The 27703-nt window shown below is 40.7% G+C and overlaps 1 protein-coding gene across 1 annotated transcript; it reads left to right on the top strand.

The window, feature by feature from the left end:
- The first annotated feature begins 219 nt into the window (after nt 1–219).
- On the top strand, nt 220–26641 carry LOC133866015 (DNA mismatch repair protein MSH2-like). Its single transcript, XM_062302567.1, has 13 exons — nt 220–378; nt 546–595; nt 774–806; nt 10407–11480; nt 12006–12560; nt 12635–12745; nt 12861–12950; nt 13048–13119; nt 13689–13799; nt 15545–15671; nt 23283–23485; nt 24597–24749; nt 25797–26641. Exons 1-13 carry the CDS (start codon nt 330–332, stop codon nt 25995–25997), a joined length of 2829 nt encoding a protein of 942 aa, XP_062158551.1. The 5' UTR covers nt 220–329; the 3' UTR covers nt 25998–26641.
- Nucleotides 26642–27703: the final 1062 nt, after the last annotated feature.

The following is a 27703-nucleotide window of genomic DNA, read 5'->3' as shown; positions in this document are numbered from 1 at the left end:
AGATGGGGAAAATTTTGGGGTTTTGAATTTTGTTTTGCTTTAGAGTTTAGACAAATTTTTGTACGGTGATTTTGAATTTTTTATTCTATTTTTTAGTTTAAAAGGGCAAGTGAGGTGGCTGCCATTTGGTCCCTTAGATCAATTGAACGACCCAGATTTAAAAATCTGAGTTCCTCAGATTTCTAAAAATCTGAGGGGATCCCGGTCCACCTTCCTTTATGTACAGAGACTCCAAAAGCCCGGTCCACCTTCCTTTATGTACAGAGACTCCAAAAGCCATTTCTCTTTTGTCCCGGAAAAGAGAGATCAGAAACCCTAAGATAACAGCAATGGAAGAGAATTTTGAGGAGCAGAACAAGCTTCCTGAGCTGAAACTGGGTAAGGACTTTTTTTTTAGAAAAAAAACAAAAAACAAAAAACAAAAACAAAAACCTAGCTTTAGCCCAAAACATTTCTATTTTTGCGATTAGTTGTCTGATTTGATTTTTGAGTTGATGAAACTTCGTGATGAATTTTTGTGATTAATTTTGTTGTGCTGTTGGTAGATGCTAAGCAGGCTCAAGGGTTTCTCTCATTCTTCAAGGCGATACCCCATGTAATTCTCTTCTTATTCTCTTACCCGACATGTGGGATTGAAATTTGTGAGATTTTTGTGGAGGTTCTAGTTGTCTGCTTGGTTGCCCGGAAAATGGAGCAAAAAGAGAAGGAAGTGAAATTTGTGTGTGCTTTCTAAACCTAAAGCTTTCTGCTTATTTTGAATGTTTCTTTTGCAGGACCCAAGGGCTGTACGGTTCTTTGATCGCAGGGTCAGTTCAAATTCATAAGTCTTTCCAGCTATATTTCCTGTTTTTTTTTGATAAGTAAATGAAATTTTATAAAAGCGTAAGGCGCCCCTTTAAGTACACTGAAAGTATACACAAGGAAACGCTTAAGAAGGCAAAGAAAAACGAACAAGAAAATCAAAAAAAGCTAATACACACGGGAGACAAAAAAACCTTCGTCCAAATATACAACGTATGAAAAAACGAAGCAACAAAATTCTCCATGGAATTCTCCAAGTCTTCAAAACACCTAAAATTTCTCTCCTTCCAAACACACCAAAGAATGCAAATAGGCACCATCTTCCAAACTACAGCACTCCTTGACCTACCCGCCTTCCACCAACATGCGAATAAATCGACAACTCTCCTAGGCATAACCCAAGACATATCAAACCTAGAAAAGACATGATTCCACAAAGTAGTAGCCACATCACAATGAAGAAGAAGATGGTCTACAGTTTTCCCGTCTCTTTTGCACAAGTAGCATCTATCCACAATGATTATCTTTCGCTTCCTGAGATTATCCGCTGTAAGAATCTTTCCAAGGGCTGTTGACCACGCGAAGAACGCCGCCCTCGAAGGAGCCTGAGTCCTCCACACACTCTTCCAAGGGAAATGACTGCCCTCACAGCCGGCCAAGGAGCTGAAATAGGACTTAACCTTGAACACCCCTTTCTTGGAAGGGACCCACCTAAGCCTATCAGCACAATTTCACCCTGGCTAAATGCAACACATGAAAGAAGGATGCAAAGACACCCACTTCCCAGTCATGTGCCTCTCTAACAAAACTTACATTCAACTGTATAGAGCCGCCCAAAAACCTCCATATTATTCGCAACGAAAGCATCCTTCATCCGAGCTATACCAAAAAGAATAGGAAATGCTTCCTTCAACACCCTATCCCCGCACCACAGATCATGCCAAAATTTTGTCCTAACCCCAGCCCCCACCTCCAATCTAGAGAGACCAGAGAAAATCCCCCACATTTTCCTGATATTCTTCCACAGCCCCACCCCATGAGCACCAACCGGCTCGCGAGAACACCACCCACCCCACAAACTACAAAACTTGGCATTCACCGCAACTCTCCACCAAGCTTCTCTTTCTATCCCATACCGCCACAACCATTTACCTAACAAAACATGGTTGAACAACAACAAATTTCGAATACCCAATCCACCCCAAAGAAAATCCCGTTGAAGCTTCTCTAAACAAGCAGCAACACTCTTCGGGAGATGGAACAGAGACAAAAAGTAAGTAGGCACATTGGCAAGGGTACTCTTAATAAGGGTTACTCTACCACCTTTAGAAAGATACATCATTTTTCAACTAGCCAAACGATGTTCAATCTTCTCAACAACCCCGTCCCAAATATGAGTGGACTTATAGGAAGCCCCCAAAGGAAGACCAAGATACTTAACCGGCAAAGTGGCAAACCCACACCCTAAAATGTCGGCTAGCCTTTCCGCTTGATCAACATGCCCCACTGGAATTAAATTTGACTCTGTCAAATTAACCTTCAAACCGAAGCTGCTTCAAACAGGAGGAAGAGACTTCGCAGATTATGCAACTGAGAAGAATGAGCACTACAAAAAATCAGAGTATCATCTGCAAACAGAAGATGCGAAAAATCTACGTCACCTATTTTAAATCCATCCAACAAACTCCCTCTAACTGCAGCTGAGATCATACGGCTCGAGGCTTCCATCACAAAAACAAACAAAAGGGGTGACAAAGGATCCCCTTGTCTCAGTCCTCGGGAGCTACTGAAAAAATCAAAAGGGGAGCCATTGATTAACACCGAAAACCGCACAGTTGAGATACAATGAGCGATCCACCTACACCACTTTTCCCCAAAGCCACACCTCTACATATACAAAAGAAAATCCCAGTTAACATGATCGTATGCTTTCTCGAAGTCCATCTTGCAAATGATGCCTGGCACCCCCGATCTAAGCCTACTATCAATGCATTCATTAGCAATAAGAATCGGATCAAGAATCTGCCTCCCTTTGATAAAAGCGCTCTGAGATTTGGAGATGACCTTCTCCAAGACTGACTTCAATCTGTTTGCTAGAACTTTAGCAATAATCTTGTAGAGACCTCTCACAAAACTAATAGGCCGGAAATCTTTGATGGAGTGGCCCTTGGAACCTTCGGAATAAGAGAAATAAACGAAGCATTCAAGCTCTTCTCAAACAAACCTCTGGCATGAAAATCATCAAAAACCTTCATAATGTCCACTCTCACGACATCCCAGCACGCTTGGAAGAAGGCCATAGAAAAGCATTCAAGCTATATTTCCTGTTGGGTGTGCTTGTTACCTTTTTTTCTTTTCTTCTTTTTTTCCTCAAGTTGTGCGAGGTGATTAGTGCTTCTTGAGAACTTGACCTTTGCATTTCTAGTGGCTACTGGTCTTCTTCTTCATATTTATTTTTTAGTCTTTTGTGGCTTCTTAGTGCATGTAGGGTTTGAATTAGATTGTAAATCAGTCCTGTCCTTGAAAACTAAGTCATAAGATGTTTGGCAGCTTATATATTGCTGAAAAAGACCCATTTTATGGACGTTTTATAACAGAAGTTCCTGCCTCCTGTGTTTTATGAATTATCAAAGTAAACTATGCAACAAATAAATAAATAATTGATTGAACCCCATTTATCTTGCATTCAATATGGATTCCCCATTTGTGTCTACTAGGCTAGAAGGCCATGGAAGTTTTGTTTAATATCTTTTTTTTGGATAGGTAAACAAAATGCATTAAAAAAGCGTAAAGGCGCCCCTAAGCATACAGAGAGTATACAAAAAGGACACCAAAACAAAAGAAAAACAAAAAAGAGAAGAACACCCGAAAAACTCAAAAGACAGAAGAAAAGTTACATCAAACCCCCAACTTCTTGCCTCTAATCCTACTGGAACCCACATCCCTAGCATCAAAATTAATCGAGCATTCTAAATTCTTGACCTCTCTTTTCCCCTTTTTCCTTTTTATCTTCTTTTCCTTCTTAGGAGGGGAGTCAGAATCATAGCTCCGATCCTCGGTCCAAGTCAAGAAGTCCAAAAAACCTTTCTCATCAGATCCCAAGAACGAAACCCCCATCGTGCGAAAACAAGATCTAGCATCTTGCACAACCCTGGAGTAAACCACATCTCTTTCCTCCGGACCGGCCCCCTTTGAAGATTCCCCCACCTCAAAGACTCCCGACGACACAAACTGGGGACACCCATACACAGGGGAGAACGGCCTTGGCCACGGAGGAAGCAAAACCCGCTGAAAAGGAGGAAAGGTAGCCGAAACCCCAAGAGGACCTTCAAACTTCCCAAACTGAGGACCCCCACCAAAAATCCTTACCAAGGTAGGGGCATTCGAATGCATCACTGCCTGCCGAAGGAGAGAACCTGAAGGAGTACCAAAAGCAACACTGCCTACCGAAGGACGCCCAAACTCTGCATGCTCAGCACCGCCAGACGAGGCACCATGCTTACTAAATTGATAGTCCTCAAAATCCGACCTCACCAAGATAGAGCCAGCCGACGAAACTGCCTACCGAAGGATGAGCCCTGAACTGGAAGAACATAAGTCCACAGAAGGCCGCACCCTAGAAGGAAAATCACACAGAAGCATCGGAGGAAGCAACACCGGTGCCGGCAGGGGGGAAAGAACGGCCTGCTTGACGGACTCGACCACAGGAACGAGCTGCCGATCACTAAATCCACCCCCGAATGGTGACATACGCAAATCCACCCCAAATTCTGCCATAAACGTCACCTCCGGCCGAATAGCGCTCCCAAGGACCTCTGTCGGACGAAGAAGACTTCCCGGACCCGATCCCCGCCCCGAAAACACACCAGAAATCGAAGACAGCTTATGACCCGAAATCGCGTCCAACTTGGCATTAGGCTTAATCACTTTAGCCCCAGCCCGAATCCCTTTAAAAACAGACTTAACCCTCTTTAGCACCCTATTTTTCGGAACTTTAAAAATATACTATGTATTAGTTTGCTGGAGTATTTCTAATGTAACTTATTCATTAAGACTTTGATGGGGCTAAGGCTTGTCTAGTTGAGTTGAGTATGCTTGGTCTAAAAAGTATATACTTTTTTATAATATGTATATCTGCGGTTATCAATATCCTCGTGTCTCCTTCCTTGAAGTGTCATCATCACTTAACATATTTGGGTGGTAATGACATATTTTGCACAGGATTGTCTGTGAAGATCCTTGTGTTGAATAAAGTATAAGAAGAGTTTTAAAGAAACCTTTCCTTCCAAATTGTTATTAAAACATTTTAAAAGATCCCCCCAACCTGGGCTGCACACCTGGGTGTTTAAATTTGGCTCCACTGCCACATGCACTTGCTTACGTTGTTTTGGCTTATATCCAGCTTATGATTTCAATGAAATAGTATTTCAGTTGTGTTCTTAACAGCACGATAATCCTTATAGTTAGCCATTTTTTTTATTTTAGCCGGTCACATGTGCCAAGCTTCTAGAAATTCTGCTCTCTCTCTCTCTCAATTGTCCTTGCATTCTTTTTTGTTTGCATGGAATTTGTTATGTTTATAAATTAAATTTTGATTTTAAGTTCAATAGAGTTCCCACAATTTCTTGTTATTGTACTGACTTAGTACAGCGTAGGCTCTTTCATGGTAACAGATAAGAAATACAGTGCTTCCAAACTTCTTAATTTTATCATTCATACACTAGTATTTATAGAAGTAAAAATACAATGTTCTAGATTTAGAACACCTCTTAGAGACACCTTACACTAGAACAACTCATAGGGACACCTAACCACCTTCTAGAAGGGGACACCTCATCACTCTACACTCCCCCTCATGCTGAAGCATAAATATCATATAACCCAACTTCAAACGATTTTTTTTTTTTTTGATGAATAATTCAGATTTTATTGAGAAAAAAAGGGTTAAACCCACGTACTCTTCATGGGCTCAACCCTTACAATGTAAAAAACTAGTCAAATCAACTAGATTTGTAGAGACAAAGTTAGGAACATTAACAAGAAACCAACCCAAGAGAGATCTCAAAAAGGAAGATTTTAGAAAGAGTACATTAGTCTCACTATTCTCGAAAATACGGCAATTCATTTCTCTCCAAATGCTCCACAATAAGAGAGCAAGAATAACTTTCTAGATAGCCTCTTTGGGATGTCCCCTCCCTTCAACTTTCCAGCAATGAAGAAGTTCTTGGATGTTGTTAGGCATAACCCACAAGACTCCAAAAAGATTAAGGATCAATTGCTAGAGAAATGGACAATTTGTATGAAGTGACAATTAACCTCAATATGCTTAGCCCTTTCATGAAACATAGGATTAGAGGCAATATGCAAGGTAGCTTGGTTATCATAAAATAGTGACATGGAAGTAGGAGTTGGAAAACCAAATTCTTGAAGGAAGCATTGCAACCATATTAATTCTTTTTTTGTGTGAGCCTTTACCCCCTAAGAATGTACAATACCCTATAGTAGATCTTTTGTCTGAGAGAGAACTTGCACAATCTGCATTAGTGAAACCTTTCATCTTGTGATGTCCATTTTTTTCATAGAGTATACCAAGGCCCAAAGCTCTCTTGAGATAACAAACAATACAAATAACAGCAGCCCAATGTGGTACTCTAGGAACCTTCAGAAATTGACTCACTACACTGACTGCATATGATATGTCTGGTCTAGTAATCGTCTAATAATTTAGCTTTCAACTAATTGACGAAAACGATTGGGATTTTCAAATAGTACCCCTTTATCCTTCAACAGTTTCTTATTCGGATTTATAGGAACATCGTTAGGTTTTGTCTCCCAATAGACCACTTTCATCCAGCAAATCGACAAAATGTTTTCACTAAAAAAGATTGATAGGTCTTTATTATGAAATCGTTGCTGCAAAATTTCTTTTAATCTAGCAATATTTACTAAGTCATTTCCTGCAATCACGATATCATATACCACAAGAAGAATACATCCTACATTATATAATGAAACATTGAATTATTTGTTTGACATCTATGAAGACCAAATTTTAGGACTACTTCAAAATGTTTCCCAAGTCATGCCCTCAATGACTATTTTAGGCCACAGGGCCTTCAACTTACAAACATTGCTCTGATACTCTCCCTAAGAAACAAACCCTGATGGTTGCTCGATGTAAATCTCCTCAAGTAGGTCACCATGCATAAATGCATTTTCTACATCTAACTGAAATGGTTGCCGATCAAGATTAGTAGCCAGAGAATTTTTTTTTTTTTTTGGATAAGTAATAAAACTTTTATTAAAACCAAGTGTAAGGCGCCCCTAAGTATACAAGAAGTATACACAGGAACCACCAAGCCAGCAAAAAAAAAAAAAAAAAAAGAAACCCACAAAAGGCACACAACACTACGTCATGTAAGCTTGCATTGTCGTAATTAATGGAGCTTTTCAAATTCAACAACTCTCTTCTACCTTTGGTCTTTTGGCGCGCTATTATTCTTTCTCGATGAAACTCCTCTTCAATGGCATCCATGATTGCCAAGGACGGGTCCTCGCCATGAACACCATCCATCGCCCAATCCAAGGGCATATCAGGATGTAAAATACCCAAAGGGAGAGGGGATTCTCCATCCTCCCCATTCCAAATCTCATCACCATGATCCCACACTACGATCTCACCATCCAAGCCAACGCCTGCCGACCACTTCTGAGACTGTATCAGGCCATTAATCTTGGAATCCTCACCCTTTTCATCATTTGGAGTGTTGCAACCACTCAAAAGGGTTGGAATCCCTTCCGCCCCAACTTCCTTAGCAACAAGAAAAGATGATGACGCGGCCGACACTTCAAGCGAGAGAAGAGGTTGCACAGACATGCTTAGATTGAGGATACCCCTCACCGGAACAGATTGCTTAACAACCTTCAAGGAAGCTAACACTCCACCAGAATCCAGCAATGGCTGCGCCGCAGCCACCGAGGATTCCTCGACAGGCAGAGGATCCACCCCCTTCGAGCGCTGCAGAAACTTAGTCTCATTGTCAATATCTATACCCATTGCTACACAGACCCTACAACTATACTCTCATCCAAATGCACTGCTCTACCTTCTCTAGCCTTCCTATAGTAACTCTAGAAAGGCTTAGATACTGACAATGTTGGAATAGAGAGACGTATCCTTTCTCCCAATTTTGCCGCCCCTGAGTATAAGTCACCGAATAAAAGCGAGTTCTGCCTGGTGGAGGTGGTCTGAATCCGGAGCTCAACAGACCCAACACCATTGCTAACTGGTGCCAAAGATGGCCCCACAAACTTGAGGGAACCTTCCAGTGATGCTGAAGACATCATCCCCTTTGCCATAGCAGAGAACCCAACAGCAACAAACAAAGGATCAAGAGAGGAAGTCAGCAAGGGAGGAAAGACAAACCCTGGAGCAGCAGGGTTCTCAAACACCTAAGAAGATTGAGCGACGTCCTCCACCGCTGACACCATGACGGTATCTTTTGTGACCACCGGGGCAGAATCACACCCACCGGCGAAAGCAAACCACACCTAAGAAGACCCACTTTGGCGTACTTCCAGATCCCCAGTTGCAGATGAAAACAGCACCATGACCTTCGACGACGAAGAAATGGCAACTTCAGGCGACGATGCGGACCTGGGATCTATAGAGAGCCTAGGACCCGCAACGAGTCTCAAACCCAAACCAACATCCATACCCGCTCAAACAAAACCAGAGCCCATCGTCTCACAAACCGGTTTGGGCTCAAACGAACACCTCTAAAACCCGCAGAGGGTAATTGGTCCAGCCCAAAACCAACCACCCGACCCACTTTAGCCTTTATCCGACCGCACATCTTTCTCCATGCATACCCTAGAATCTTCTTCTGCGAGCGATTGACAAGAGTGCCCTTCTTCTTTTTCGCGTTCTTCACTAACCCAACGATCCCCACTAAGTCAACCTCCGCCCTCCTTAGATTCTTCTCCAACTTAGAGTAATCCATCGCCAATCTTGGATTCTCACCTCCATTCATCCACTCAAAACAATCCGCCATTGGAAACAAATCAAGATGACCCCAAGGCAGCTTCTTTAACTCACCAAAGACTACAGCAGAACTGGTTGTTGCGCGCACCACTTCTACGAAGGAGCGCCTAGACAAAGAAGCCTTTACGCCTACTCCCATTTGCTTCCACTCCGATGAAATCTCAACAGAACCCGGCAATCGAGATTTGGCTTCAAAAGGCACCAATAATTGACGCAGCTCTCCCACAAGCCGTCGCCATCCCCACCCTTCACGACCATTGGGAAGCCAAATGATACATTTCCGATCACCCTCTGCATAAACAGCCACCTCCAGGTAACGGTTGGCCTTATTACCACTCCCACAGACTATCAGCACCTTCTCATCCTCACAGTAAGACTTGACGAAATCTTCTTCACCCAGAGACTTCTGCATCTCTTCAACCGTATCCACCAGCCAAACGGAGCACCCACAAATACATGCCCTACAAAATCCTTCTTCCTTTCCTCCAAACGAAAGTCTGCCTTATCAACTCTCATTGAAAAGAAGAATTTTTTTGCTTCCACGGAGAAACACCTCTCCATATCAACACCGCATGGTATCTCCGCGTGCAAACTTGCTCCACCACCAGCCGGAGACCAGCACCAGCCTAGCTTAGAACTGACAACCCAAAACCAAACCATAACACAACCAAAAACAGAGCGCTAAATGAAAACCCACCACCCGAAAACTCCGCAATCTAATATGTCATCCGAGCTTCAAAGCGGCAAGAGAGAATGGAGCCCTAGCGAGACGCGCCTACATGCGCCATCACTAGGGTGAAAGAGCCGAGAAAGAAAATAGGAGAGGCAAGAACGTATTTTGGTTCAACCTACATTTTAATATATTCAAGAACGAGCCAGAGAAATTATCACACAGACAGAAGAAATTTTAGCAACAGGGAAAAAAGTTTCTTTATAATCAGCATCATAGGTCTATGTGTATCTTTTGGTAACTAACCGTGCTGTCCACCGGTCAAGTGAGCCGTCAAGATTAAACTTGATTGTGTATACCCATTCACAACCAACAATCTTCTTACCAGGGGGAAGAGGAACTAGATCCCAAGTTCTATTTTGATGCAAGGCCGCCATTTTCACTTCTCTGTATTTCCTTCAACCCGGGTTAGATAAAGCCTCATGCACTGTCTTAGGATAAAGATGGCAGATAGTTGGGAGGTAGAACATGAAAATAGAGACAATAAATGAGTGGAAACAAAATCACTAATGGGATGCTTAGTAACACAAGAGCAGGTACCTTACAAAATATAGTGATTCCAAAATTCTCAATTTTTTCATTCATACACTAGTATTTGTAGGAGTAAATACAATGTTCTAGATTAAGGACCCTTCATTGGGACACCTCATAGGGACACCTAACAACCTTCTAGAAGGCAACACCTCATCACTCTAACGGTAACTATAAGTCTTTTATTGGCTTATGGGGAATCCTCTTTCTTTCTCGAAGTACGTCATATCTTTACACCTTTTTCTTTATTTATGCATGATTTTGTTGTCAATTTTTTATTTGTTTGTGTAAATTATTCAGGACTACTATACTGCTCATGGTGAAAATGCAACCTTTATTGCAAAGATCTACTATCATACTACTACTTCTTTGCGACAATTGGGTAGCGGATCTGATGCCCTTTCAAGTGTAACTATTAGCAAAAACATGTTCGAAACAATTGCCCGTGATCTACTCTTGGAGAGAACAGACCATACTCTTGAGCTCTATGAGGGTAGTGGTTCAAATTGGAGACTGGTGAAAAGTGGAACTCCTGGAAATCTTGGCAGTTTTGAAGATGTTTTGTTTGCCAACAATGAGATGCAGGTTTCCCCGGTTGTTGTTGCACTATCACCCAACTTCCGTGAAAATGGGTGCACTGTTGGATTAGCTTACATTGATCTAACTAAGAGAGTACTTGGGTTGGCTGAATTTCTTGACGATAGCCAATTTACAAATGTGGAGTCAGCTTTAGTTGCTCTTGGTTGTAAGGAATGCCTTCTGCCTGTCGAGAGTGCTAAATCCAGTGAAAGTAGATCCTTGCATGATGCTTTGACTAGATGTGGTGTGATGTTAACTGAGAGAAAGAAAACTGAGTTCAAAGCAAGGGACTTAGTGGAGGATCTTGGTAGGCTTGTTAAAGGTTCTAAAGAACCGGTTAGAGACTTAATTTCTGTATTTGAATTTGCACCTGGTGCCTTGGGGGCATTACTGTCTTATGCTGAATTACTTGTAGATGAGAGCAATTATGGGAACTATACGATCTGCAGGTACAATCTCGACAGCTATATGAGGTTAGATTTTGCTGCTATGAGGGCACTGAATGTCCTGGAAAGCAAGACGGATGCCAACAAAAATTTCAGTTTGTTTGGTCTCATGAATAGAACTTGTACTGCTGGTATGGGAAAACGGTTATTGCACGTGTGGCTGAAGCAGCCTTTATTAGATGTAAAGGAAATCAACTCCAGGTTGGATTTGGTAGAAGCATTTGTGGAGGATGCTGCACTTCGTCAAGATCTGAGGCAGCACCTGAAAAGAATATCAGACATTGAGCGACTGATGCACAATCTTGAGAAGAAAAGAGCCGGTTTGCAGCATATTGTAAAACTTTATCAGGTAGATTCATTACATTGTACTTAGTAATTGGTAGGGTTCAGTAGTATCCTGGTGTTGGTATGGCTGTTTAGTATTTTTTGTCTTTGCTAGCAACAAGCAAAATAGAATATTTTTTTTCTTCTTCCTTCCAAACTGACTAACGTTGTTCACTAACAACCTAGTATTTGGTTTCTAACTAATGATGCTCACTTACACATCTTCTTTAATTATCACTTTCTTTTGTTGAGAATGTTAATATAGGCCCTGTTGTAATGGAATATCATCTCATACCGAAAGTTTAGTAATGATTGATCTTCAGGGAAGTAGTTTTGGTGATCTTGATGTATTTTCTGTTCATTGGGTTGCAAGCTATAAAATGTTTTGTTCTGCTTATTATTGGCATTGAGTTTACCATAATGCCTCTTTGCAGCATTAGTGCAGCCTACTTGCTTTCCTTTGAAGTTTGTTACATGTTTATGTCACAAGTTGTATCCAGTAGTTGAAAGTGCCTCTGTTTTTAATTTGGTTCACATCTTCTGGACGCAGTCAAGTGTAAGACTTCCCTACATTAAAAGTGCCCTGGAACATTATGAGGGACATTTTTCCTCCCTGATCAAGGACAGGTATTTGGATCCCCTAGATTGCTGGACTGATGATGATCACCTGAATAAGTTCATTGGCCTTGTAGAAGCTTCTGTTGACCTTGATCAACTTGAGAATGGGGAATACATGATTTCTTCCAGTTATGATCCTGCACTCTCTGCGCTGAAAGATGAACAAGAGTCACTGGAGCGCCAAATACACAATTTACATACACAAACTGCTAATGAACTTGATCTGCCCCTAGATAAGGCGTTAAAGTTAGATAGGGGCACACAGTTTGGACATGTTTTTAGAATTACAAAGAAAGAGGAGCCAAAAATAAGGAAAAAGCTCACTACTCAATTTATCGTCCTTGAAACCCGAAAGGATGGAGTTAAATTTACGAATGCAAAGCTTAAAAAATTAGGTGACCAGTATCAAAAGAAACTTGAGGAGTATAAGAATTGTCAGAAAGAGCTGGTCGACCGTGTAGTTCAAACTGCAGCAACATTCTCTGAGGTAGTTATACTTTATAATTTCTTGTTGCTGCTTCTGGGCTATTATTGTGGATTGAAAAAACTTCTGCTCTACAGGTTTTCGGTTCTTTAGCTGGATTGCTTTCTGAGTTGGATGTCTTACTTAGTTTTGCTGATTTGGCTTCTAGCTGTCCTACTCCTTACACAAGACCAGACATCACCCCCTCGGTAATTAGTTACTAGTTATTTGCTGCTTTTGATTTCTTTGATTAGTGATTTTTTTTCCCTGTTTAGAAAAGTTCACTTCCCCACTGTAAGATTATGATTATATTGGCTATGATAGGATGAAGGAGATATTATCTTAGAAGGGAGCAGACATCCTTGTGTGGAGGCTCAAGACTGGGTGAATTTTATACCAAATGATTGTAAACTTGTGGGTATTTATAAGATACTGGGAAAAGATTCTTTATCTACACTCTTAAATCAGAATGGTTAATTTTTCTTCGTTCTTGGCTTTCCTTGCAAATCAGGTCAGGGGGAAAAGTTGGTTCCAAATCATCACTGGGCCTAACATGGGTGGAAAATCCACATTTATTCGGCAGGTGTGACTGATTATTCAATTATGTGCTTCTTCTCTATCAGTTGCAAGACAATAAATAACTACTAGGTTATTGCTTCCATTCATGTAACTATAAGTTCCTAGTTTTGCATTTTACTCTTATGATGATTTGGTAATACCAATTAAGGGACTGATCTCCTTGTTATTTAGTTTTGTTTGATTTTATCATTTTGAACACCTCCATCTATTCTAGTTACCAACTCATACAATTTTGTTTGATTTTGTTATGATGTAAAATTTGGGTTTGTATGTAAGAGAAAGGGCTTTTATGTCATTACCATTTATAGAAGAATTTACAGTATTCTAGATTAGGACAGCACATAGGGACACCTCACCACAGGATAACTCATAGGGATGCCTCACCACCTTCTAGAATAGAGACACCTCATCGATCTTCTAGAATAGGGACACCTCACCAATGCACCTCATCACTCTAACGAGTTTCAACGTACCAAAAACTTTCTCTTTACATGGGATCCCTTGAACTCCGCAATTACTAGTTAAGATTTGTATGGGTTTGATTACATCTGTATTTATAATTTGCACTTGCAGGTCGGTGTGAATATTCTGATGGCACAAGTTGGTTCTTTTGTTCCATGTGACAAAGCTAGCATTTCTGTACGTGATTGCATTTTTGCTCGTGTGGGTGCTGGTGATTGCCAAGTGAGTTCAGCAGCAATTTAGTTTGGACTCCTTAAAATTGACCCTAATATTATAAATTGGTTCCACAAGGATCTTATTTCGCACTATCTATAATTGCTGAGCTGCCACCCTGTTCTTAGTTCCTAGAGTTTTATAAACCTCAGAAAATGAAGTACTTTTTTAAACTTGCTTGCATTTTTTGGTTTCTATATTATTTTCATCAATCACGGGCTTTTTCTGAATATGGATGAGAGGCAGCAGCTTTGGTACAACATTTGAAATACTGAATAATTATGCACTCACAAACTAGGCAGTTGAGCTCTGTCTAGATGGGCCTAGACAAGCAAAGTTATACATCTCCTTCGTTCACTCTGAATTTTTTAACGCTTTCACACTCCCGGCTTCTACAATTAAATATAAGAAACATTCACCGAATATATTGAATAATGTATTTCAGATCTCTTTTATTGAATTTATTGCAGTGTATTCCTAATATTCGCACGTACTACAAACAAAAAAGAAAAAGAATAAATAACTACAAGTATATTAGTGAAATTTCAAAAGGAAAAATTGCACGATTCAGATTTTAAACATCTATACTCTTATACATGCCGCATCAACAGCAAAAGCAACTAAATTACAGACTTATTTCACTATTAAGGGACAACAACAATGTGTCCAATCTCAGAAAAGTATGCATTTACACTCATTTTTTATCTGTTGTACTTAAGTCTTGCATTGATTATAATTTTCAAAAGTAAATTATCAGGACCCTAACATTAACCAGATCAGTTTGAGATATTTGTGGTGCAAGTTGTGTTAATCAAAATATTTTTATCAAAGCTGCTAAATGTATGAATTTGATTATTCATGGGCAAGATTGTGCTCTCTTATAATGAATTGAAGACATTAACTTGAAACCTGCTAATACAGATTCTTGATTATTTACCCACTACTGATTTGTAAGAATGTCTAAATGCTATCGACATAAAAACTATTTCAAAGTATACATATCAAAAAAATTAATTTATTGTAACATTGCATGAAATGAATGTTTTCTTGGATTTGTCTCAAGCTGATCTGGTTTAGGAGCCTAACCCAAACATGCCCCACCAAATTTAGTGATCAATTCACTTAAATTTGATTTGTTTAACGTATAGGCTGACCCAAGATTATTTTAGGAGGATAGGTTGGTTTGGCACTGTTTGGGGCAGTAACTCTGATGTAGCCTTTTTATTGCATAATACTTCTCAAAACATTTAGATATAGGGAGAGAAGTTCTTCAAGCTATATGATGCGATTCAGTAGGCATTTATATTTTATTGGAACCGTCCTTCACATCCTGAATCTGATGAAATGGGATAGAGTGAGTCAGTATTATGTAAATAAGTAATTATATAATTACATTGACCAGTCCTTTATTTTCCGATCACCTGGAAAGAACAAAAGAAACATCTAGTTATTTCTTCAACAATTTATGATCTCTTGTAGACCTCTCAATCGGATTCGTATCTAGGTGAAGTTCTGATAATCTGCCAAAGAAAAGATAATGAATGGATCTTGTAGGATTCTCAAGACCTTGTAGGATTCTCAAGACTCCACTCATTCCCTGGCAATGACCAGCTTGTGTTTTTCCATTGCCATGCATCTGTTATACAATTGCTGGACTGATTTTAATCACTGTAGAAAATACTACCCAATTGGCTTGGGAGACGTTATGTGCTTGTTGTAGAAGTTCTAATGAACTGTGTTCTTCTTCTTTCTAGTTACGTGGAGTTTCTACCTTTATGCAAGAAATGCTTGAAACTGCATCAATATTGAAAGGAGCTACAGATAAGTCATTGATAATCATTGACGAGTTGGGCCGCGGGACATCAACTTATGATGGATTTGGTTCGTATCTCTTGAACCTATTTACTAGCTTCATGTTTTCTATCTTGATCATGTACTGTTCTCTCTCTCTCTCTCTCTCTCTCTCTCTCTCTCCTGAATTTTTTGTTGTGAGACATTTAGGATAGGACTGAATAACACTGCTTATGCTTCTCTTTTAGCTTCTTCGCATACCACTTTGTGGATGGTTCAAAAATATAACTAACTGCAAATTATTTATGCTTTTCCAAAAGAAAATAAGTATATTGACTGCCAAAAACAAAATTCAGATCTCATACACTGGTAACACTATACACGTTTTTCTATGATCAAGCCACTTTTGGTACAATACAAGTGGCCAACATCATGTAGTTGGATGAAGGCTTAGTTGAGTTAAGCCAAATGTGCCTTGTTGGTGATAAGAGAATTGAACCTTAACTACCCACTTGCCTCTAGAGATACAATGCATTTGTGCTACCGTGCCCAAATGCTATTGCAACCAAGCATGACTTTACCAAAGCCAATTTAACTAGCTCTGCCTGCTTTGAGCTAGGTGGGAGAGTAATTTCTTGGTTTGGAGTTTAGCACCTTGGGTTGATGATTTAACTAGTTTTTATATGCTCTCGGCGGAAGTCTTGGTTGCAACAACCTCACCCAAGTATCCCATATAGTGTGACTGGCTTGTTCATAATTATGAAAGATCTACAAAATAAAATTAAATGTGTGAAACACAATAGAGAAGGTTCCTGGGGCAACATATCATGTCAGTAACAATGGAGGACGTATTGGACAAACCTCTCCCTTGGTTGGGGGTTGTGCCGCCTCAAAGGACAAGTAAAGGACAGGGAGGGGGGAGGGACTTTCGGGAACAAAGCCCCTGGATTTAATAGTTCAGGGATCTGGGGCAAAAGGAAAGCCGTCTACCAGTTGGGAAGCTAGACATCAAGTAAGTGGCTTGATGAGGATAACTAAGCTGACACGCTGGAGTTGACTGCTGGCACAATAGGGTGGTGCCTTACCGCCATAGGTGAATGCGTGGTAACGTTTGTGGTGGTGCTTCAGATTCCAATGTATTGCGTCCAAGATCGGAACGAGCTTGCCGGCAGACCACTGCCGTCCACCGAGACTTTGTCTTATGCGCTCCTGCTTATTTGTAACAACTTGGCTTGAGGTGAGGTGTGCCATCACTCTCAAGCAATGAAGAAATGTTTATTTTCTGTGCTGAATGAGGTTATCAAACAAGCACTTAGTAAAAAATTTGCATCTAATACAGGTTGGAGGTTTTTGAGTGTGATTTTAAAGTCAACAGAAATTTGCTTGTTTGATTTTTATTCTGTACCAACTTTATTTACCCTGCTGTGTATATTTTGTAGAAATGGATTATTCTGTTGTCCATATCTGATCAGTTTCTGAGAAACATCCTCTTGCCGAAAAATTGTGCTTGTTTGTGGGATAAGTGCAAAACTGTGAATCTTTTCAATTCAGAAATATTTCCATTTTCATGCAAAACCTTTGAGTATGAAAATGCTTAATGTGTATTACTCTTTCTTGCTGAGTGATGTTAATTGTGAAACTATGTGGTAGTGTTAAGTACTAATTAAGGCAAGAGTAGCGTATTACGGATATCTATCAATTAGGGTTTTTTCACCTAAGGCAAGCACCAGCCGGCGCCAATTCTGCGTAGCCACTAATGGTTACTTTCCCTCTCAGCTCTATCCCAATAAAGCAAGACAATAAGCCATATTTCTTTCCTTGTTTATTGAATAATCTCTCCTATAAATGTAACCCTAGCCTATGAGCTAATCATCTATGAATTATCAATAAAAGTTCTCTCTTTTGGTTCCCAACTTTCGGGTTCCTATCATCTTGGTATTAGAGCACCTCTCATCCGGTGTATGGTCCATACTCGCAAGCAAAAACAACAAAGGATAGATCAAGACATCATTCGCTTCATGGAACGTTCGGAGCAACAAATGAAGCGATCCGAACAGCAAATGAAGGAGATGGCCGAAGTCCTTTCAGCCCTCCATTTGAAGTGCGTTCAGTTGTCCACCAGCGTTCAACGGCTAGAATCGGAGTCCAGCAACGGCCGTGCTAATGGTGGTGCTCCAACACCCCCTCCACCGCCCCGTGAACCAAACTCCCAACTCCGGTACAGGACACAACCTTGAGCCATGGCGACATGACAACTCCATCCACACTCGGGCGTTACGCCTCAACTTCCCACGTTTCGATGGTGGTGATTCTTCAGGATGGCTATACCGAGCGGAGCAATTCTTCGAATACCATCAGACCCAGCCAACACAGTAGATTCGCATTGCTTCCTTTCATCTGGAAGGAGAGGCTTTATTGTGGTATCGATGGGCGATGGCTACCAACCTCATGGTAGCATGGCCAGAATTCTCCAAGGCTTTCTTGACCCGTTTCAAGCCAACAAAGTATGACAACTCCGCGGAAGCTCTGGCAAAACTGCAGCAAACAGGTAGTATCCAAGAGTACCAAACCGAACTCGAGAGGCTGGCCACACAGGTGCCCAGCTTGAGCGAGCCATTCCTGATCAGTTGCTTCATTGGTGGGTTGAAGGAAGATCCATTTGAATGTCAAGATGTTTAGACCCACTTCCCTGACCTTAACCATCGGCCTAGCCTAGTTATAGGAGGAGTGGCAGACCCGCGAGCCCCCATCCAAAATCTTCACCAAGACCACCATCGGGCCCATGGCCCCTGTTGCCCAGAAACTTCCACTGGTCAAACGGCTAACTCATGCTGAAGCCACAGAGAGACGACACAAGAACCTTTGCTATATTTGCGATGAGCGCTGGGAAGCGGGACATAAGTGCAAACAGAATACTCTTCCTCATTGACATTGACGATACAACAGCGGAGGATGCAGACGACGTTTTTGAAGATGCAGAAACAGAGGAGGTATTGGAGATATCCGTTGCTGCCCTAGCCGGTGCAACAAACCCACAAACCATGCAAGTCACACCGTACATAATGCGGCAGCCACTCAAGGCATTGGTCGACTCCGGAAGCACGCACAATTTCCTCCATCCTCGGGTGGTGCGACGTCTTCTCTGCCAGGTCGATACCGATGCAGTGTTGGAGGTACGTTTTGTAGATGGGGGCAAACTGACAAGCATCGAGTGCTGTCCGGGCATGCTGGTTAAATTGTAGAACCTTTCTATTTCAACCAATTTCTATATCTTGCCACTCGGAGATTTTGACATGGTGTTGGGCGCTCAATGGCTTCGCACCTTGGGTCCTATTCTCTTGGATTTCTCGGAATTGAGCATGGTGTTTACAGTGGGGAGTTAGCGGTACAGAATCATGGGCAACAAGATACAACCTGTCCACGAGATAGGAGTTCGCACCATGGAGCATGTCTGGAAAAAAGAGAGCCCGGTGAGCAGCTTACTGGTCCAACCGAGATGGATCATAGATGCCTAGCTACTGGAGATCACCACCTCGGGTCATTAGGCTGCACCGAAGCTACAACTTCTCTTGGACCGGTTTAGTCACTCTTTGCCAAGCCTACGTCGTTGCCTCATCGGCGTTCACACGACCATCAGATTCCGCTATTGCCAGACAACGCTCCTACCAACGTGCGCCCTTACTGGTATGCCCAAATCCAGAAGGATGAGATTGAACAGGCAGTTAAGGCACTACTAGAGACCGGGCTAATCCGACCCAACCATAGCCCCTATTCTTCCCCGGTCTTATTAGTACGCGAGGAGGACGGTACGTGGCGGATGTGTGTGGATTATCGGGCTCTCAACCACATCACGGTTAAGGACAAGTTTCCCATACCGGTGATCGACGAGCTTCTAGACGAATTGCATGGTGCATGTTATTTCTCCAAGCTCGACTTACGTTCCAAATACCATCAAATTCGAGACCATGACACAGATATTCCAAAGACAGTATTCCGTACGCATGATGGCCACTACAAGTTCTTGGTCATGCCCTTTGGCCTCACCAATGCACCATCTACCTTCCAACATTTGATGAACAAGGTATTTCGCCCATTTCTGTAGAAATTTATTTTGGTTTTTCTGGATGATATTTTGGTTTACAGCCCTACTTGAAAGTCTCATCTTCAAAGTCTCGAGACGACACTGTTGCAACTCCAGCAATATCAACTGTTCATCAAAAGATTTAAATGCTCATTCAGGGTGGAACAAGAGTATCTCGGTCACATCATCTCTAAAGGAGTCGCTGCCAATCCTGCCAAAATCTGTAGCATGCTCGATTGGCCCGTCCCAAAAACTATCACTGGGCTACGTGGTTTCCTCGGGCTCACAGGCTATTATCGAAAGTTTGTTCGGGATTATAGGAAAATCTGCATGCCTCTCACCGCCCTTCTCAAGAAAGGGACCTTTGCCTAGAATGCGGCTGCCGAAGAGGCTTTCCAAACTCTCAAGGAAGGCATGACCACCACCCCCGTCCTCGCATTGCCTGATTTCTCCCAGTCGTTCATCATTGAATGCGACGCTTGTGGTACCGGTATCGGCGCTGTCTTGATGCAGTCCAACCGACCTATTGCTTTCACAAGCAAGGCTTTAGCTCCTCGCCATCTCAGTCTCCACATATGAGAAGGAGATGATAGTCATCATTCATGCGGTCACTAAATGGCGCACTTACCTCGTTGGTCGCCACTTTATCATCAAGACCGACCATCAAAGTCTTAAGCATTTTCTGGATGCTCGCACCTCTACCCCGGCACAGCAAAAGTGGCTCACCAAGCTCCTCGGGTATGACTGCACCATTTCATATAAAAGAGGGGTCGAAAATCGAATCGCAGACGCCTTATCTCGACAGCATGAGGATCCGGCATCCTTGTCAACCATATCCTATGTGCACCTGGATTGGTTGGACCAGATGAAGGAAGAATTGAAGCAAGATCCTTGGATACAAGCCAAGATCGATAAGTTGCAGTATGATCAATTTTTGGCTAAGCATTATTTGGTGCAAGATGGGTTGTTGCAGTACGATCGCCGCTTGGTTATTAGCCCAACCTCCCCTTGGCGGACCATTATTCTCGATGAACTTCATGCCAGCCTCGCCGTGGGCCACTCCGGTTACTTGAAAATGGTGCAACGCATCAATAAGCTCTTCTATTGGCCACATATGCGACCAGATATCCGCGCCTACATTGCGGAATGCAAGGTATGTCAACGCAATAAATATGAGACCATGTCCCCTGTATGGTTGCTGCAGCCACTGCCCGTGCCCGATTGCATCTGGTCAAAGTTGTCCATGGATTTTATTGATGCACTCCCGAACTCCCGTGGCTATACCATGATCATGGTGATCGTCAATCAACTCTCCAAAGCAGCCCATTTCGTGGCTCTAAGCACCCATATACAGCAACATCGGTGGCAAGAGCCTTCATGGATAATATCGTCAAACTCCATGTACTCCCTAAGTCAATTGTGTCTTATCACGATCGCATCTTCACTTGTAAATTCTGGCAGGAACTCTTCCACTTGCAGGGTACTAAGCTGAAACTCAGTTCCAGGTATCACCCCCAAACCAACGAACAAACGGAGGTGGTAAATCGCTGCCTCGAAACTTACTTGCGGTGCTTTGTCAGTACCCAACCCAAGCAGTGGGTTCAATGGTTGTCATTGGCAGAATATTGGTACAATACCACCTATCATACTTCAACAAAGATGACCCGCTCCGAGGCTGTTTTCGGGCGGCTCCCTCCAACCATGGTAGAATATGAGGCCGGTGGATGACTCATTAACCACCCGAGACAGCATACTCCGAGCTCTCAAACAGCACCTTACCGAGGCTCAGAACCACATGAAATAGCAAGCGGATCAACACCAAACAGAACGGGAATTTGCTGAAGGTGACATGGTGTTCCTCCGCCTCCAACCTTATTGCCAAAGCTCAATCGCCAACCGCCGATCCCTGAAGCTGGCGCCTGGACTTTGTGGGCCATTTCGCGTCCTCAACCGCGTGGGCAAGGTTGCATATGACCTGGAACTTCCAGCAGCCTCAACGGTCCATCCTGTGTTTCATGTCTCTTGTCTAAAGCAGGTCATGGGCCACACCAACATTTCAGCTCAGGACTTACCCTCCTTCGATGACCAGGGCACGCTGCAGGTTTCGCCATGCCGCATTCTCGACCGTCGCCAAGTCCACAAATTGGGTTGCACCATAACTTAGGTCCTCAGCCAATGGACCAATTTACCCCCGGAATGCGCTACATGGGAAGAGGTTCATTCCCTCTACGAACGCTTCCCTAATTTCCAACCTTGAGGTCAAGGTTGATCTTGAGAGGGCAGGAATGTTAAGTTCTAATTAAGGCAAGAGTAGCTTATTAGGGATATCTATCAATTAGGGTTTTATCACCTAAGGCCAGCGGTCACCTAAGGCAAGCACCAGCTGGCGCCAATTCTGCATAGCCACTAACGGCTACTTTCCCTCTCAGCTCTATCCCAATATAGCAAGACAATAAGCCATATTTTTTTCCTTGTTTACCAAATAATCTCTCCTATAAATGTAACCCTAGCCTATGAGCTAATCATCTATGAATTATCGATAAAAGTTCTCTCTTTTGGTTCCCAACTTTCGGGTTCCTATCAGGTAGTCATACAAACTATAAAATGTATGAACAGTCCAAAACTAATCATCCATTTCCAGACTATTCAAAAGAATAAAATAAGACTAGTGCTCGACACATCCAGCAGTCATACTATGTTTCATATGGGGCTCGCCTGGCAAACCATTAATAAGAAACGTTCGAATTTATATATAGCATTAATGCATGTTTACCTTAGTTTATCAAACCTGTTCATTTTATTGCAGACAATTTGTTCTGTTGAGTAATAATGTCTTTATGGCATAACCGAAATTTCTTAATTTTCCATCAAAGTGCAGAGGGTTATTTTGAGCTGTTTTGTGAAGAGAAACTACTTATTTGTGGTAAATAAATTAATTGCACGATATCAATATTTGGTATATATAGAAAAGAAGAAAAAATAAAAATTGGACAAGCGGTTTCAGTGAATCTTTGTTGAAAGATGATGACATGCAGTGTCTTTTTTAATGAAAAGAAATAATTTTTTTATTCGTGGAGGTGGCGACCAGATTCTCTACCACGAATTCCTCTTTTTCATATTGTATTGATTTAAGGAAAAGAAAGAATTTTTTTTATTCGTGGACGGTGGAGGTGGCGACTAGATTCTCTACCACGAATTCCTATTCTTCAGATTGTATTGATTCCTTGTTCCTTTTTTTTTTTTTTTTGATAAGTTATTCCTTGTTCCTTTTTCTATTCTGTCCAAATGATGAATGATATACTAGTCTAAAAACTACTATGAATTTGACAAGTTTTTTGTTTGGGGAAATTTATTCAAAGTATTCATGGATTACTACTGTGCATAAGCTTTTACAAATATTGATTCTAAGAACTAGGCTTCAGACTTTTTGAAGTTTAATTTTTTATGCGTGGTTTATACAGTAATTTTAAGTCAAGTAACTTTCTTGCATTTTGGTTGCAGAATAATGATCTGGCTGTTTGCTCTAATCATATCCGTTGAAGTATGCTTTTAATTTTTTAGTAAGGCTTCATTGTGGGTTCAACTAACATCTCATCAAAAAGTCTTTTTCTGGTGTTCAGGTTTAGCTTGGGCCATCTGTGAGCATCTTGTTGAAGTGATCAAAGCACCCACTTTATTTGCGACCCACTTTCATGAACTGACTGCATTAACTCATGAAAATCCTGATCATGAGCCCCATAAGAAGCAAAATGTTGGTGTGGCAAACTACCATGTTAGTGCACACATTGACTCATCAAGTCGCAAATTGACTATGCTTTTTAAGGTAGATGCACACTCCAATAATATGTTGGTTATTTTACAGCACTCTTTTCCTTGTAATGAATCCAACCTCTAGGAGTCAGCTTACTTCTTTTTTACTTTTAATGTGCCAAGTTTGTTTCGTAGCATTAAAATGGTCGATTTTAGATTGAGAAGTAGGTGGTTGTTTCTAAAAACCAAGAAAATATGGAAATGAGGGAAAGTGAGTTTCTAATTTAAAAGTCGTGTATGCTGAAAGGAACCATTATGATTGATGATGTATATTATTAATATTGTACTGCATGAATTTAATGGCAAATTATTTTCAATCATTGTCAATACTTTGTCTTTATTTTGTTTAAAAAATACAATTAATCAAGATCTTCATAGAATTTTCTACAGAAGATTTTGTTGTATGCTTCTGATATGTGCACTTCATGGGGATGAATTCATGAAAAAGAAAAGACCAAAAAAAAAAAAAAAAATCGCCTTCTGTATTGCAATTTTAAGTTATGATTGAATTTCAAGTCAGTGATGGTTGCCATGAGGAGACACCCCACGAGGTTTACATTCACCTCAAAGGCAGATAAGATTTTCCACCTGCCCTTTTTTTTTTTTTTAAGAATTTCAAGTATGTATTGGTCCAGTGGGTTGGCTTCAAATAGTCAAGGATGACAAATATATAGGAATATTGATTGTCAAAGATATTCTTAAATTCACTTCAGACATTTTCTGTTGAAAAGCAAGTCAATTGTCATAATATCTCATTTCAATCTGTTTGTGCTCTAATTATTTCTAGTATTATCTGGCATAAAAAAAAATAAAAAATAAAAAGTATTTTGGCATTTCCAAGCGCAAAGTTTGAATGTGCTTTCTCATATTTACACACATTGTGTCATAAAGTCTAAATGTTGATACAAAGTAGTTATTTGCTTCCATTGAGAAGAATGTTCAAAAGATTTTGCAGAACTGTGTAAATAAATTTGGGGTTACACATTTTAAGAAGATTTGAGACTAATAATTCCGTTGTTGAATTGCTCCAAGATATTTGCTTGTCCCCCTTGCTTATTTGAATGCTTGAACAAAACTGTATCCACTCATGTGGTCATGCCCGTTTATTTGACCATACTCTCCAGGTTGAGCCAGGGGCTTGTGATCAAAGTTTTGGCATCCATGTTGCAGAATTTGCAAACTTTCCTGAAAGCGTTGTTGCCCTTGCTAGAGAAAAGGCTGCTGAATTGGAAGATTTCTCACCTACTGCAATCATTTCCAATGATGCTCAAGAAGAGGTGGGATCTGTAATGATCTCAGTCCTCATGGCAAGGCAGTAACTAGCTGTGTTGCTTTGGCACTGGTTCTTGATTATGCAAACCTTTTGATTGATTTTATGTTGATGAGCTATAAATGCATATACTTTAAAGTAAAACCCAGGTCATACTACATAAGTTGATGCATTGATTAATTGCTCTAGAATTGCAAATATAAGTGTCATTCAATTTTCTGAATCCAAGTGTCGATACCACTTAGGTGGTGAACTTAGCACAATACTTGCACCACAAGAATAGAAAGACTTAATGCCATGCTAACAAGAGAGCCAGCTTCATATTGAATCAGTCTTGGAGAGATGTCATGTCTACCTTTTGTGCAAGGACAAATAGCTCATTGTAACATTCTTCAAGTTTGATTTCTTCTAACATTACACGAGAACTATGACTTGAAAGCTTAAGTCACCATTTCAGGTATGTTCAAAAATTTATTGTATTCAGGAACTCTAGAGAACTTAAATGAACCTCTAAAATAATATAATAAAAAAAAAAAATAGTTTAGTCAACTAACATTTTGAATATACGAGACTCCTATATTTCACATGTTGAAGTGTAAGTTACTACCAAGAAATTTTTTTCCGGGAAAACATAACGTATAAAGATATCAATCTCCCCTAGCTAACTAACTGAAAAGGCATTGTAGAATATCCTCAATCTTCATTTACACTGTAGTAAATGTAGCCTCATTAAGTTCTTGTTCTGTAAAATATTCAGTTCACTGTTCAAAAATTGAAAATTAGTACTACAAACTAATAAATGAAACAAAGTGATTCAGAAGCATATAGACATTGTAAGTTGAGTTGTGACAAAAAGAAAACTGTGTATGGAGCGTGGTTTTCTGCACTTGGAAGCCAGCTCAAAGTTCCCCTTTTTGGGAAGTGAGTGTAGATATCCTTCTATACTACTTGGTTAGCTGAGACCAAAAAGAATTCAATTTGTTAGCTTATATGATGTCCTGTTAGCTCCCTTTTTTCATTTTTGTGTTTCTAATTTTGTTATTATGATCCACAGGTAGGATCCAAACGAAAGAGAGAGTGTGATCCTGATGAGATGTCTAGAGGCGCTGCCCGGGCTCACCAGTTTCTGAAGGAGTTCTCTGATCTCCCGTTAGAGAAAATGGATTTGAAGCAGGCTCTGCAACAAGTAAACAAATTGAAGGAGGAATTGCAGAAGGATGCAGTAAACTGTCGCTGGCTCCAGCAATTCTTCTAGAGGTCCTTAAAACGTAGGTGGGCTTGGTTGTTTTTTGGGATATTTGTATAGCTCGTTGCTGTAAATAAGATGGCTTGTAATGAATTTTGCTAAGGCGGAATGTTGCCTCCCCCTGGAGACCTCAACTCAAATGCAGGCTTCCACTCATGTGGCACGTGGCTTTTTTGCTGGGAAGATTGTGTCTCTGAGCCCTGGCTGGTGTTCTCTCTCTAATGCGGAATGCCAATTTTGTGTCCGTAAAGATGCTTCTCGATCTGAGCCTGGCAATGCTCTCTCTCATTTTGGGGGGAGGCAGAGGGGAGGAGATTTGGGAGCTAACTTTGAAATGGTGGAGAAACTCTTTACAGGGTTAAGGATGCCATGAGATTGGATAACTCAGGGGCTAGCTCTTGTATAAATTATCTAACTGCTCCAATATTATTGTCTGGCATTCAAAAGTAGTGAAACCACGAAGTCGTGAAATTTCTAATTGGATTCAAAGATTGAACTCAAGGTTTACATTGTTTAGCAAGTTATGATTCCTGTGAATGTATGGCGATTTACTTTGGACTGATATAGGGAGTCTGCTGACTGGATTCTCCACTTCTTTTCTGCATGACTATGCATCATTTTCTTTTTGAATAATTCGTTGTTTTGAGCCCTCATCTCTTGATACTTTTTGTCCATTACTTTTAATAGAGTCTGTGACAATTAAATAAGGATTATAATAGAGTTATTGTGGTTTACACGTCCGTATCGTTCGCAATAATGCTATTATAATCAATTGAAATAAAAAGTAAGCATCTACAATGGTCTAAAACCCAAGATTAATGTTCAAACGGTGAAGTAAAGCCGAAGCCATGGTGGCATAACGTTTACATGTTAATCCAAAAGAAAAACATGATATAAAACAATAATCTTATAGACATTACATCAAATAATAATCTAAAGCAAAGATTAGAGATATGCTTAGTGAATCTTCAAATATATTTTAAAAAGCTCACATTCAATCTATATTTTGTGACTTTTTGGACACGATAATATTCGAGAGACAACTTCATGCACCGAAGACTTACCAATCAATTCTAACATCACTTTTGGAACTCCTTTCTTCCTTCTCACCTAGGTTTTTCTTCCTCTTTTCTCTCCTCACCAAGGCCACGTATGTTGTATGGAATGGGTGTGAAAATGAAAGCTTAGATTTTGTAAATATGACTTAAGGCATGCTTCCTAATTTTAAGCAATTCAATGGCCAAAAATAAGCTAGGGTGGCCCGCCGTAAGGAGAAAAACAATGCCAAAAATCTGTTCTTATTTTTAAAATTCTATCCTATTTGGTTTTAACTTGTCTAACTAAAATGGACAACTATTTAGTTACTGATTTTGATTTATTTAAGGACAAAATGCCCCTGTCAGCCCCCAAAATTGGAAGCTGACATAGCAGCAGCAGCACAAGCTGCCACATGGTACTGAGTTAGTGGCATTCTCAAAAATTTATGGATTTCTACCAAAAATAGATTCTTTTAAAATTTTACAAGTGGATAGAGGACTTTGAGACAAACACTATGGCTTTTCGTTTGACTCATTTTGAGTTTGTTTGACCTTGTTTTCATATGTTGGAAGTTTTAAGCTCAAAGTTACTTTTGTCTTTTAAAGACCTTAAAACTCAATCAAAAAGTTTTCAAACTTCCGGGGCATCTCTAGAACAATTATAAAAGTTTAATGATA

This window comes from Alnus glutinosa, chromosome 4 (assembly GCF_958979055.1).
Source record: "Alnus glutinosa chromosome 4, dhAlnGlut1.1, whole genome shotgun sequence".
Taxonomy (NCBI): domain Eukaryota; kingdom Viridiplantae; phylum Streptophyta; class Magnoliopsida; order Fagales; family Betulaceae; genus Alnus; species Alnus glutinosa.
The sequence above is the reverse complement of the archived record's forward strand: the minus strand, read 5'-3'. Positions and strand labels throughout refer to the sequence as shown.